This window comes from Pelodiscus sinensis, chromosome 1, assembly GCF_049634645.1.
Source record: "Pelodiscus sinensis isolate JC-2024 chromosome 1, ASM4963464v1, whole genome shotgun sequence".
NCBI lineage: Eukaryota > Metazoa > Chordata > Testudines > Trionychidae > Pelodiscus > Pelodiscus sinensis.
The window spans coordinates 143845661-143858636 of record NC_134711.1 but is presented as its reverse complement, the minus strand read 5'-3'; the positions used below and the strand labels follow the sequence as shown (position 1 = coordinate 143858636).

At 44.2% G+C, this 12976-nt stretch overlaps 2 protein-coding genes across 4 annotated transcripts in view; one reads left to right on the top strand and one right to left on the bottom strand.

Moving 5' to 3' along the window:
* LOC102458557 (uncharacterized) overlaps nucleotides 1-8780 on the bottom strand; it is a 29192-nt gene extending 20412 nt beyond the window's left edge. Inside the window, exons 1-5 of the mRNA XM_075905806.1 lie at nucleotides 8631-8780; nucleotides 8423-8479; nucleotides 2745-2782; nucleotides 1496-1636; nucleotides 119-181 (exon numbers count right to left, since the gene is read on the bottom strand). Of these exons, the coding sequence (XP_075761921.1) occupies nucleotides 119-181; nucleotides 1496-1636; nucleotides 2745-2782; nucleotides 8423-8479; nucleotides 8631-8780 (449 nt within the window). The remainder of the gene's footprint in view (nucleotides 1-118; nucleotides 182-1495; nucleotides 1637-2744; nucleotides 2783-8422; nucleotides 8480-8630) is intronic.
* A 129-nt stretch (nucleotides 8781-8909) lies between these two features.
* The window catches only part of CHD1L (chromodomain helicase DNA binding protein 1 like), a 49911-nt gene continuing 45844 nt past the window's right edge, over nucleotides 8910-12976 (top strand). The window contains exons 1-2 of one of the 3 annotated variants that reach the window (XM_014578483.3): nucleotides 8910-9011; nucleotides 9585-10407. In XM_014578483.3, coding sequence (XP_014433969.2) covers nucleotides 10311-10407 — 97 coding nt within the window. In that variant the 5' untranslated portion in view covers nucleotides 8910-9011; nucleotides 9585-10310. Of the gene's footprint in view, nucleotides 9012-9164; nucleotides 10408-12976 lie in introns of those variants that run through there. The other 2 variants (XM_075905802.1, XM_006132874.4) reach the window with 2 other exon arrangements.

Here is a 12976-nt window from a genome sequence, read left to right as displayed (position 1 = left end):
ACGGGGAGAGAATTTCCCAACAGATCTATTAGGTATACAGGGAACCCTAGTAAGCCACAGCGGATAAAAGGGTGCCCTAATACTATAGGGTTTTCAAAAATCCTTTAATCTCACCTACCGATAGCAGTTCAGATAATCCTGGATCCCTTTGAAACTGAACCCACTATTGGCAGGATTAGGCCTGCAAAGGGAGAAATAAAAAAGTGATGATCAGCAGCCAAAGAACCTCCCTCGACTCTCATAATGCCAATAAAAGTAAGACAAGGTGTGACTGGGAAAGTTATACCTAGTACTTCAGATTCCAGTGTAGCAACCACAATCCCTTTCCCATCCAGAAAACATTCATTGCCAAAATCCCACTGAAAGTCAGCTAACTTCTTTGGGCTCCTTTGGAAATACCAGCGGATGTCTTTAACCGTAAAGAAATCCCTCTCTATATAAGGATATAATATTCAAAAGTGCCTATGTGACTTAGGAGTTTGAGTCATGGAATTAAGGCTTTTACATTATTTAGGTTCATTTGAATATTTTCCCCCTAAGTTTTTTTAAATACAAAACCTAAATATCCCAATAAACAGACTCATGTTAAAAAAAAACCAGCAACTGAAATCCAGTTTAGAAGAAGGTTTAAGGAATATCTTGCCACAGAAAAGTTACTATAATTATTAGTTGTGTTTGCAAGGCCCATTAGAGACTATGCAAAAACTATATTCTTTCCCCCAAAAGCTCACACTCAAAACACATCACAAAGAATACTTCGACATGCTATAAGCTTAAAAGAAATCTATAACTTTCTGTAGTTTCTGGTGTGTAATATATTCCAATATATAGACAGACATTTACAAATCAGTTAAAACATTAAATGGTAAGATGGACAAATCTGCATGTTCCAAGTAAAAGATAAAGCTTTCCTAAGTATGTGGGTAATTAATTCCTTGTCTTTAACCAAGATAGCTAGTAAATTTGAATTACGCGCTCTATAAAATGTCTCAACACCTTTTAAAAACATGTTTCACTGGTCATTGTCAAGCTTGATACTTGGTGGGGGAAAGAGGACAGCAGCCCAGGAGAGAGCGTAGGATCAACTGTGGGCAGCTAGCATGTTTTTAAAGTTGCTATAGCTGGTCTAAAAACCATGTACATACCTAGCATAAACAGCACTTATTTCAAATGCATCTTAGTTCAAAACAGTCTCTCTCCCACCCAGTCTAGTTAATAAAGAAAAGGGAGCTTTTAATAGTAGAACTTGCTAAAATAGCACAAGAAGATTATTAAGTAAGGACACAAACTGAAAGGAAGAGAAAGGAAAAGATGTTGCACATTAGAGTTCAGAAAACAACCAAGGAGAAAAATTCCTTATAATTTGGGCCACTTTTAAGACATACAGAAAGTCACTTTGTTTTGGGAGACCTAATTTTGGCCAGCCTATAGACAATGACAAAATGGTGCAATACTGCAGTAATACACAAACCCCCTGCTTACAGACCCTGCTGACCTTGTCTCCATCAACTGCTTGAGAATTTCCGAGGTGCTTTTAGTCTCAGGCTTTTCCTTTCTTCCTTCAGCAGCAACCTCTGGAATAAATGTGGGGTCTTCATGGATATCAAGGTAGTGCAGGAGAGTGAAATTATTCATCCTGCAAGAGAGAAGGAGGGTCAGGCCCCACCCTAACTTTTTAAATTCAAAACTATTTTGGTAAAAGGAAACACACACTTCTGGGGAGTTCTCCTTTTGAACAACTTGCTTCTCCCAGCACAGTTTTGCAGAACTACTAGAAAACAATTCTCTCTGTGTCACCATGTTCCTCTGCAGAGGTGGAGCAGGAGGTTATCAGGTTGTTCACTAATTGTTCATTCCAAGGCCAGAAGGGATCGCTGCAATCAAGTCTGACTTCCTATATAACACAGGCCACAGAACTTCCCTCCCAGATAATTCCTAGAGCAGATCTTTTACATATCCTCTACAAAGCATAGCACAGCAGCATGGACTGATGCCCACACAATGTTCTTGTAATTGGGAAGGAGGTCCCAGGAAAAAACCAAGGTAATTTAGAAACGACTACCCTCAGGGCTCAGAGCATGCTTCTGCACTTTTAGTGGAACACAATGTGATGGCAAGACAGGGCTTCAACATTCATGCCTCTCTGCAGGTAGAAACATCAATAACGTCATTGAAAGAGACATCTCCTTCAACTAGCCTTACAAAGTTCTACTCAACGGAGAAGAGTTAACTTTTTCTTTCTAAGTTGAGTAAAATATTCCTCCTTCCAATAAGCAATGTACTGAGACTGAGGTAGATTTTATGACCAGGCAGGTAAACGTTCAGGACCATTTGGCAAGGTCAGATTAAAACAGAATAACTGGAGAGTTAAAGGAGCACAGTGGTCCCATAGTTCCAGGTTGTACCCCAGGGATCGGTCATAGCTCCTCATTGCTCTCCTGCCCCTGCTACATAGGAATGAAAAAAAATTGGATCAGTATACTTGGAGAAAGATGAGATGGCTCTGTAGTAAAAACATACAACATGGCAGAGAGGCAATCCAAAAGAAGTTTCCAAGCACAAAACCGGCTGTGAAAAGAAAGGGTTAAACCTTCCCTGACAGAAAATCTGACTGTCATCAAATTAGAAAAATTAAAGAAAAAGGCAGCAAACACAAGAACTTCTGCGCAATAGTTCTGCCCACTTTGTTCAGGGCCCTGGGAAAAAACTTTAGCTTAGAATGAAGATATGGAATGTACTCTTACCTCAATAAAAGTGGCATTACACAAAACTGCCCAAACGCCTAGAAAAAAAGAGAAGACAGGATGAAAAATAGCCTGTCTCTCTCATGACCGGAGCTCTGTGCTATAACAAAATTATAATACAAGTCCAAGATATGAGAACTCTATTCATGCAATCCTTAAAGGGAAACCACCTAAGTGTTTCAGGCCATTGATTTGAACCATGTTTATAGAGTCCTGAAAATTCTCGATACATGTTCCTTCCATTCTCTAGCCAAAATACATCAATACCCTTCCCTCATAGAGACAATCCCAAAAGCCACACACACACACACACACGAACAAAAAATGTTACATCAACCACAAGAAATCTGCAGGCTCCATCCAAAATCCTTGTAGCTTTCTGCAAAATACATAAACTCCGAATAAAAGACTTAAGTTTCTAGCTTACTGAATCCATTGCAAGAAGATTTCATAATGCCATTAATACTCTGTTGCCATGATACACCAGTGAACCTGCTTCCCCTCCTAAAGTGAATCATCTCAGTAAAGCATTAGAATTTAAACATTCTGCTCTAGAAATCAAAGCATTTGAACACTATGCTTTTGTTTATGTGGCAATATGAATGATTCCAGAGATTCTGTTCTGACTGAACAGTGCAAGATCATGCTTCAAAAATTAATTACTGACAGAATTCAGGATAGGGAAAAATGTGCTGAACTTTTTGGTGGGTATATCTTACCCCATACTTAAAGACACAGATCAATAGACTATATTATTAATTTTTATTTATAATTGATCCTTCCTTTTGAGATCCCATTTGTAAAACATGTTGAGAACAAAGATTAAAAAACCCTTAATACAGCTCTGTGAGGTTTGGAAATATTTTCATTCCCATTTTACATATGGAGAAACTGATGCAAAAAAGAGGCAACGGGACTAGTCCAAGAGCACACACCAAGTCAGTGGCAAAACTGGGAACAGAATTCTGGCTCCCAATCCTGAGTTAGCTATAAAAAGACAGCTACATTAACACAAATGGACAAATTCCCTGTGGCTAGCTTTCTCCCCTTTCAGTTGTCATGCTCAGGAACAAGCCACACAATTAAATGGGGGAGAAGAGAGAGATGTAATTTATGTAGCCCTGGCAATAGCTCTTTATATATAACCTTAAGAAAACTGCTATACTAATATGTTGTAAAGTCAAAACATTAAAAAAAAAAAAACTATCTTGGAGCTGACAGAACTACAAATACGTCTTCTGTTTGATTATGTACCAAGATCACCTCAAACTGGGAGTCAGTTACATATTCCTATCAGCATTCTGCTGTGTACAAATCACATGGCGGTGCCAGGATCAGAGGCGGAGACCTCAGGGGCAGATAGGGAGGCAGAAATAAATTAATGGACCAAGAAGAGCTTGAAAATTCTTAGGAAACTGGTGAGGCAACATTTCACTGTTTGGATGGTGGATTCTCAGCTTCATTTGCTGACAAAGTCATAAGCAGCTAGAATGGCATGATTCTTTTCCATGTGGAAAGGGTTTTTATACTTATTGTCAGTTGCAGATGTTCCCAGTGAGTTCAGAATGTATTGTAAACATAGATTTCTCAGTCATGGGGCCTTAAAGAGGCATCTCCACAATGAGGTTTGTTTAAATTGGCCCACCCTTATACTAGATGATCTACTGGTGTTTTAAATAACCATGTCCTCTAAACCTGCTCAGAATTTGGAAATGTCCATTCTAAAGGGGTGAAGTTGGTTTTATCCCAAAATGTTTACTGAAAAACCTTAGGTAACTGGGCAGGTGAACTTCCTGATGCAAATTGGTCCCATTCACGGTCTTGTTTACCTACCAGCACATGCGCCAGGAAAACTTGATCAGAGTACTTCCTAGACAGGCAACTGGTCATGTTGTTATAAAGAGCCTAGGTCTGTGCAATCTTTCAAACAATCACAGTGCATAAGTTGTAGAAACAGACAAATTCCAATCACTTTGCTCATGTTAATAGCCCCACTACCTTCAACATGACTATTTGTGTGAGAGAAGCTAGCTGGATTTGGTCCTACTCAACAGAGATCCCTGTTTTCCTCTTTCAAGAGGCAATGATGAGAGGTGAAGGGAAAATACAGGCAGTCCCCGGGTTACGTACAAGATAGGGACTGTAGGTTTGTTCTTAAGTTGAATCTGTATGTAAGTCGGAACTGGCGTCCAGATTCAGCCGCTGCTGAAACTGACCACCAGTTCTGACTTACATACAGATTCAACTTAAGAACTCCAAGCTTCTCTAAGTCAGCTGCTGCTGAAACTGATGAGCGCTGATTCCAGGAAGCCTGGGGCAGAGCAACTCTGCCTTGGGCTTCCTGTAGTCAGCGCTGGTCAGTTTCAGCAGCGGCTGACTTGGGGACGCCTGGGGCAGAGCAGCTGGGGTGCTGCTGGGTTGCTCCAGTAGCACTGCTCCTCGGCGCTACTGGACCAACCCAGCAGCACCCCAGCTGCTCTGCCCCAGGCGTCCTGATTCAGCCACTGCTGAAACTGACCAGCAGCGGCTGAATCAGGACCTGGGGCAGAGCAGCTGGGGTGCTGCCGAGTTGGTCCAGTAGTGCCCAGAGCGGGTGCTGCAGGACCAATCCGCAGCGCCCCAGCTGCTCTGCTCCAGGGTCCAAAACAAAAGCCTGGTCTGCTGGGGGGGGGGCACACTATCCGCGACCCCCCCCCAGCAGACCAGGGACACGGGGAGCAGAGCAGCAGCGGCAGTGGGGTGCCGCGCCTCTGAGGCTTTGCTCTGACAAAGCCTCAGAAGCGCGGGAACCCGCACGGTGCCCCTGGTCTGCTGGAGACGGTCTCCAGCAGACCAGGGGAACCGGAGCAGCTTACGAACGGGGCTCTCTCACCCCGGAGCTCGCAGGTAGCAATCCGCTACCTCGACCTCCGGGGCGAGAAAGCCCCGTTCGTAAGTGCGGATCCGACGTAAGTCGGATCCGCGCAAGTCGGGGACTGCCTGTATTACATTTTTTCAAATTGTAACACACACCTCAGTGTCTTCTCATTGACTAGCTTTGGAACTAAAATGTAGATGTTGTTTTAAAAAGAAGAGACATTCAGGAAGGAGTTTACAAAAATTTAAGAAATGGCTTTTCCACAAGGTGATATTTATTTGTTAATTTTAATTGCAATAAGATAAAAAACTTCCCCTGCAGTGCTGGAAACCCAAATATGATGACTTTTTGCTAGGCATTTCTTAGACATCTGGTGCTATATAATCAATCAACAATAAGGCATAAGATTCAGAAAGTGCAACTGTCAAATGCAGAAAGTAAGTTGTTAAATGCTTTAGGGGCATTGACCATCTTTTAATTGTGTGTACATAGGAGACATAAGTCAATGAGACTAGGGCTTCTAGATGGTACGGCAATGCAAATCATAAATCATATTTAATGATTTATCCATATCTCTGGTAACTTAGAGAAAGGATTTAAATAAGTTAGATGTATTCAAGTCAGCCAGGTCTGATGAAATAAATCCTAGAGTTTTCAAGGAACTAGCTGAAGCCATCTTGAAACTATAAGCAAATGTCTTTGAGAAGTCACAGAGGACATGTTAGGTCCCAGAAAAATGGAGAAAGTAAAACATACTATCTAACTTTAAGAAAAGAGAACACAAAAGAGAAAGGGAAGTACAGACTGGTCAAGTCTAACTTCAATAGCTGCAAAGATACTGGAACAAATTATTAAACATTTAGTTTGTAAGCATTTAGAGGAAAACCAGTTATAAGGAATAATCAGCATCAATCTGTCAAAACAAATCATGCCAAACCAAACTAATTTCCTTCTTTGGAAGGGCTATGGAATTCACATCATTGGAGGGTTTTAAGATCAGGGTGGACAAACACCCATCAAGGATGATCTAGGTTTAATTAATCCAGCCTCCATGCAGCAGGCTGCACTTGCTGTCCTCATGAGGTCCCTACCAACTCTATATTTCTTTGATTTTATTATTTAATTCCAATGATTTTCATGATGACAGCATCCCGTCCCCTTACCCCCCCTCTAGTTAGAGAAGTGTCATGAGTCATCTGAGTACAGTGCTGGAAGTTAAGAATTTCTTGATTTCTAATCCAGAGTCTATCACTAATAACTACACATTTAGGCTCAGTTACACTAGACAAATGAGGTGTATTCTTAACATATCTAAACCAAGGCCAGGGCTGCAGGACAGACTGCTTCGGATACAGCAATATTGTTAGGGGGGAGGGGGAGGGAGGAACAGTGTTCCCTGTAAGCTAGCACAGCCTCTCAGGAGAGATTCCAATGACACCCAGTTGATTAGCAGAGTGCTCACAGCTAGATTCGTGTTTCTCCTACAGTGTACATTCACACAAGCCTCAATGCACATAAAAATATATACACATGGATGGAAAAGATTAGATTGTTGGGGGGGGGGGGGGGGGGAGGGGAGAGAGAAGAAAGCCACACCCTCAAACAACACGGCTACGTCTACACTGGCCCCTTTTCCGGAAGGGGCATGTAAATTTCACGAGTCGTCGTAGGGAAATCCGCGGGGGATTTAAATATCCCCCGCGGCATTTAAATAAAAATGTCCGCCGCTTTTTTCCGGCTTTTAAAAAAGCCGGAAAAGAGCGTCTAGACTGGCCCCGATCCTCCGGAAAAAGCGCCCTTTTCCGGAGGCTCTTCAAAGTAGGAATAAGAGCCTCCGGAAAAGGGCGCTTTTTCCGGAGGATCGGGGCCAGTCTAGACGCTCTTTTCCGGCTTTTTTAAAAGCCGGAAAAAAGCGGCGGACATTTTTATTTAAATGCCGCGGGGGATATTTAAATCCCCCGCGGATTTCCCTACGACGACTCGTGAAATTTACATGCCCCTTCCGGAAAAGGGGCCAGTGTAGACGTAGCCCACATGGATGGAAAAGATTAGATTGTTGGGGGGAGGGGGGAGAAAGCCACACCCTCAAACAACATACTTATACTGGACTAACCCCTTCTCCCAATAGATAATGCTATGTCAACCAGAGAGATTTCCTCACCAATTTAGCTACCTCTTGGGGAGATGGATTAACTACACTCAGGGGAGAGCTCTCCCCTATCACACTGAAGAGGAAAACCCCACAGCACTGCAAACACATCAGTGCACCTGTTCCACTGAAGCATTTTAAGTGTAGACCTGTCTATCCTAAATTCATAGAACACTAGAACTGGAAGGGACTTTGAGAGGTCATTGAATCCCCTGCCCTCACAGTAGGACCAGGCACTCTCTGGAACTTGGGTTCCCAAACTGGGGGGGAGGGATGAAGAAATTCCAGGGGGGAGGGTGCTAGGTGACCCAGCCACACCCCACCTGGTCAATCCCACCCCAAGTTTTGCTGCTAATTTTTGGGAGCGAGGGGGGGTTTCTCAAAAATCAAAAAGGGGGCATGATGCCAAAAAGTTTGGGAACCATTGCTGCTTGTGGTAGTTGCATCACTGCCTTGTTCCCATTAGGATTTTGAGGGAGGATCGCTTGTAAAAAGTTTAAAAAGACATCTGTTCACCCTGAGCTTTAAGGTCTCCTTGCTTGGGCTCCTCCTCTCTAGCCACTGGGGTTAATTCAGATCGGTCACACTGGAGAAGTTAAGGGCTGCCAGCAGTTGTAAAGCCGCTGGCACACAGGTGCCAAAGCCCAAGGCGGGAGCTAGGCAGGTACTCACAGTGTTAGCCAGGTGGACGAAGAGGCGCAGCGGAAAGCCGGACATTCGGGGACCCCACTGGGGAGAGACAGAGAGAGAGACAAGTGCTGCGGGTGGGGGTGGCTGGATGGAGACCCCCAACCCCAGCGCCGAGATGGGAGGCGCTCGGCACAGCCCCCTGGACCCGACCCCCCTCCCATGCCAGGGAGCCGCCCGGCCCGCTGCTCACTCCGTCCCGCGGGGGCTCGTGGCCGCTGTCCCCGGCCCGGCCGGGCTCTCGGCGGTGGAAGGCGGCGGGGGGGATCCTGGTGCAGCGCCGCACGAAGCCCAGGTAGAAGAGCAGGAGCGCGGGCGCCAGCAGGAGCAGCAACGGCGCCATGATCCGGAGCAGCCCAGCCCTGTCAGCGGCTCGTGGCTCCGCGCAGCGGCGGGGGCGGGGACAGGCACCGAGAGGCGAGGCGAAGAGCTTGCGGGGGGAGGAGACACGCTGCTCGGGGGCTTTGTAGCGCCGGGAAGTGATGACGAGCCGCGCCGCGGGCTTGGCGGGGCACCGAAAGGGCTGGAAAAGGGAGCCAGTTGCGGCGCTGGGCGGGGAGGTTGCACAGAGGAGGTGCGGGCTGCACGCGGGTGGGGATGCAGAGGGGAGCGATGCAGAGCAGCGATAAGACGGGAATGCAGCGGGGAGGAGGGGCTGCGCAGGAAAGGGCAGGCAGCAAAGTGGTTGCACAGAGGGGATGCAATAGAGTATGGCGCGGTGGTTGAGGGGGCTATTGCATAGATAAGGGAAAAAATGCAGCGTGGCGATTGTTCCATAGGAGGTTAAAGGGGACGCGGGGTGGTGGCTTGTGCTGGCAGGCTGCAGGGGAAGTGAATGCATTAAGGAGGGAGGGCAAACGAGACTGTTTGTTTTTCTCCAGTTTCTGTTCTTCTTGCATTAGATATCACTTAGTGCACAGTGGATTTCACCGTTTCCTCTACGTAGTCAGTTACGCCTCCTCCTTTTTAAGCTATACTTGTGTGCAAAACAGAGCCTCGGTCCTTTGATTTTCCCACCTGATTACCATTATGATGTGAAGATCAATTGATCTTATTGGATCAAGTCACTTGTATAAAAGTTAAGCAGGTGCACAGCTATTAGCATGCCCAAGCCCGATTACGTTCCTCCATTTTGTTTTCCTCATAGTGACCCGGGGAGAGAATGAACTACAACTGGGGAAAATGACAGGAAATCCGATGATCGTTTTAAACTTTTTCCCCTTTTGACTGGGGGTTCCAGCTGATTAGTTGTGGGGTGCTCGGATGGAATGCGCGGGAGAAACGCGATGTATTATGAAAGGCGCTTAACTCTCTTTATTTCTAACAACTGAGAAGAAACCAATGAGAATGGGTTGAGAAGGCGGAAAATCCTGCGGCGTTGCAAATTCCCCTCCTGGACAGCAACAGCTACTTCGTGAGCTGAAGCACCGACAGCAAAAAGGCAGCCCCTTTGCATAGGGGAGCGGAGAGAGGTGTTAAACCAAACCGCACACCTCATGAGGGGCACCACTTCAAACCAGGGCACCTCTAATTCCAGCACCTGCTTTACATGCCTGCAAGCTGCTTTACAGCATCCCAGCTGGTAGGCTGGGGAAAACGCTAGCGACTCATCCAATCCACAGCTCGGAGCGCTGGCTACCCAATGAAGGGAGCCGTCTTGTGAACCCAGCCAACCCAAGGCTGCAGGGAGGATCTGGCGAAAGGCCGCGCTTCACTCAGCCAATGTCAGGACCGCTCTTGCCAGCCTTCCGGGACAGCGCTGCTAGGTCAAAGGAGGGTGCCCTGTATGTGCTGCGGCCCTGGGCTGAGCAGCGGGGAGGGGAGCCTGTAGGGTGGGCCTCACCCGGGAAAAGAGGAGGGTCTGTAGATCGCGATGTCTCACTTCTTCCAAGCCCTGTGCAATAAACCCAAAGCAAGGCCGGGCGGGCCAGGCATTCAGGAGAAGGACTTGCACCAATGGGGGCTGACAGGTTAGTGGGTGTGGCTTGAGCCACCGGAAGAAGTTACTTGTTTTAGGCTAAAGTAAATTAAGAATTTTGTGGAGTCTGAGGATCTCTGTGCCTCAGGCGTGTGGTGGAAACTGGGGTGAGACTGCAGTAGTGAGCGGTGGCTTAGAACTGGACAGTAATAATACATTAGGTGGGGCTGAGTCTGCTCTCGGCTACTTGGTTGGAAATCTAAAATAATAAACTAATACACAGTCTCAGAGGGCTGGCTATGTTAGTCTGTAACTTTAAAAACAATTAGTAGTCCTGTGGCACCTCAGAAACTAGCAAGAATATATGGTGGAATGAGTTTTATGGGTAAAACCCACTTCATCTAATTTTGTTAGTCTCTAAGGTGCCACAGGACTACTTATTAAACTCTGTACAGTTAATGCAATTCTCCAGCACAGGGCTACTCAACTTTGGAAGCCTGGGGAGCCACAATAATACTCACAGCACATGCCAAAGACTGCAATTTAAGTGTGTGTATGCGAATAGTTTATTTCATACTGATGTGTAGTCTTGCCTTAATCTTGGTATTCATGCCCAACACACAGGCCCCATTTAAATCAGTTCTTATATTAATAAAATGCAATATTTACCCAATTTCCACCTATCTGGCAGCACTTTTAATGAGAAATGACAGTCCAGGAATTTAACTACTAAAATGCATTGCACAGAAGACCATTATATTGACAGGCCACGTGTTGAGCCCCGAATAAACCCAAACTGTACTGTGGGCCACAAACAAATGGGCCGTGTGCTGAGTAGCCCCGCTCTAGCAAATCTAATCTGCTGTAATTAAGAGCAGAAACTGGTTCTGTGGAGTTACTCTGGGATTGCACTGGTGTAAACTAGAATAGAAATTGCTTTACTCTAACCCTAAAAATGGTTCAAGATTTTTTAAAATAAACTATTAGTCTATTCCACTTCCTCCCCCACAGAAACTGTTCAGTTCCCTCAAGCTTGGGGAAAGGTAGATGTATACAAAAAACTTTGAAATGTTACATGTGTCTTTCACTGAAACACATGGCAAAATCATTTCTCTCACATGGAAGTAAAATTTAAAAACTCATTCATTTTGGCAAGGTGACTGACTGGGTCTGAAAATAACAGCCTCATAGTTTTGTCTTCTAAAACAGTATCCCAGAAACTAACAACTATTTTCCACCATCAGTATTTCTAAAACAAAGATTGTTGTAATGTTTGGAAATGGAAGAAATGAAATAAATCTACATTTAACATTAACATTCTCTTAGTGTTTCTAAGTCTCTCTCTCTAAAACTAACATCTGCTCTGATGATAATTTTATTTTATTCTTGGTCTCTATCAACTGCAATCAGTTAATTCTTATACTGAAGTGTTACAATTATATAAAGACTTTCTAGAGGGAGCCCAGCATAGATCTAAGATTTTACATTTGTTTCTATTTTCTGTTCATACTGTAGAGATGTTTCCCCAGTCCACTTGCTACCTCTCTCTCTCTCTCTCTCCAATATTATATTTCATCAACCTACTTCTTGACTTTCTACTTAGAGCACAAGAGTTGGAATTTCTGGACTCTTTTACAATATTTCCTCTGGTCAAGTCATTTCAGTTGTTGGTGCCATTATCTATGAAATGACAATAATTCTCACCTCCCTTTTAAAGTGGGCTCAGTTCTTTGATAGCAGGTGATAGTGAAGGGTAAGTATTATATACTATACTGCAAAGTAATTCTTCAGTCTGTGTATTTGCACACTCTTCATCACAGCTTGGAGCTATATTTCAGTCCGCTCTCTGAGGCTGTAGGAGAGGTTTCACACTTTACAGCAAGGTCACAGTGTCCAAGCCAAGGTAAAGAAAAAAAGAATACAAGAGTCCTTAATTTTTGTTTTTATATTGTGACTATAAATTATTGTAGCCTCCATTGCCAAGTGTAGTATTATAAACAGTAAATGATGAGGCCAAAACTTTTGAGTGGGAGCCTGATGTTACACTTTTAAATACATATTTAAACACCTAAATAAATGACACGGGTTGAAAATGAGGCTGCATTTTAAGGTGTCTGAATATAGATTTGATTTCCACTGAGGCTCCAAAATCCACATTTAGGCATTAAATATGTACTTGACTTAGACACCCACTTTTGAAAATCTTGGCATAGATGTCTCAAGCTGGGTAACAAATCTGTTGATGTTCCTGAAAATTGTGCTCTAAATGACTTTGCCTGTACTGTGTGGGCAGTTTCTGGTAGAGTTTAGAATAGAGCCCACTTCTTATCTTAAACACAAAATCATTCTTCATCCCCACGGAAGGCAAGCAGAAAGACAATGTAATAAGACAATGTTATGTACAAAACTGTTACGTTAATATCTTCAGTGAATACACTCACAACTACCTGTGGCACAGTTAATGACAACCAAGGGGATGCTAAAGATATCTGGGAATGTGTGGATTTATTTATTTCTTATTTTGCTTAAAAATCATATACCAACAAGTATCCATACAGAAAGCGCCAGGTCTTTTTTACAGTTAATAAAACTCACAATAATAAAGCATCGGTAGACTACCC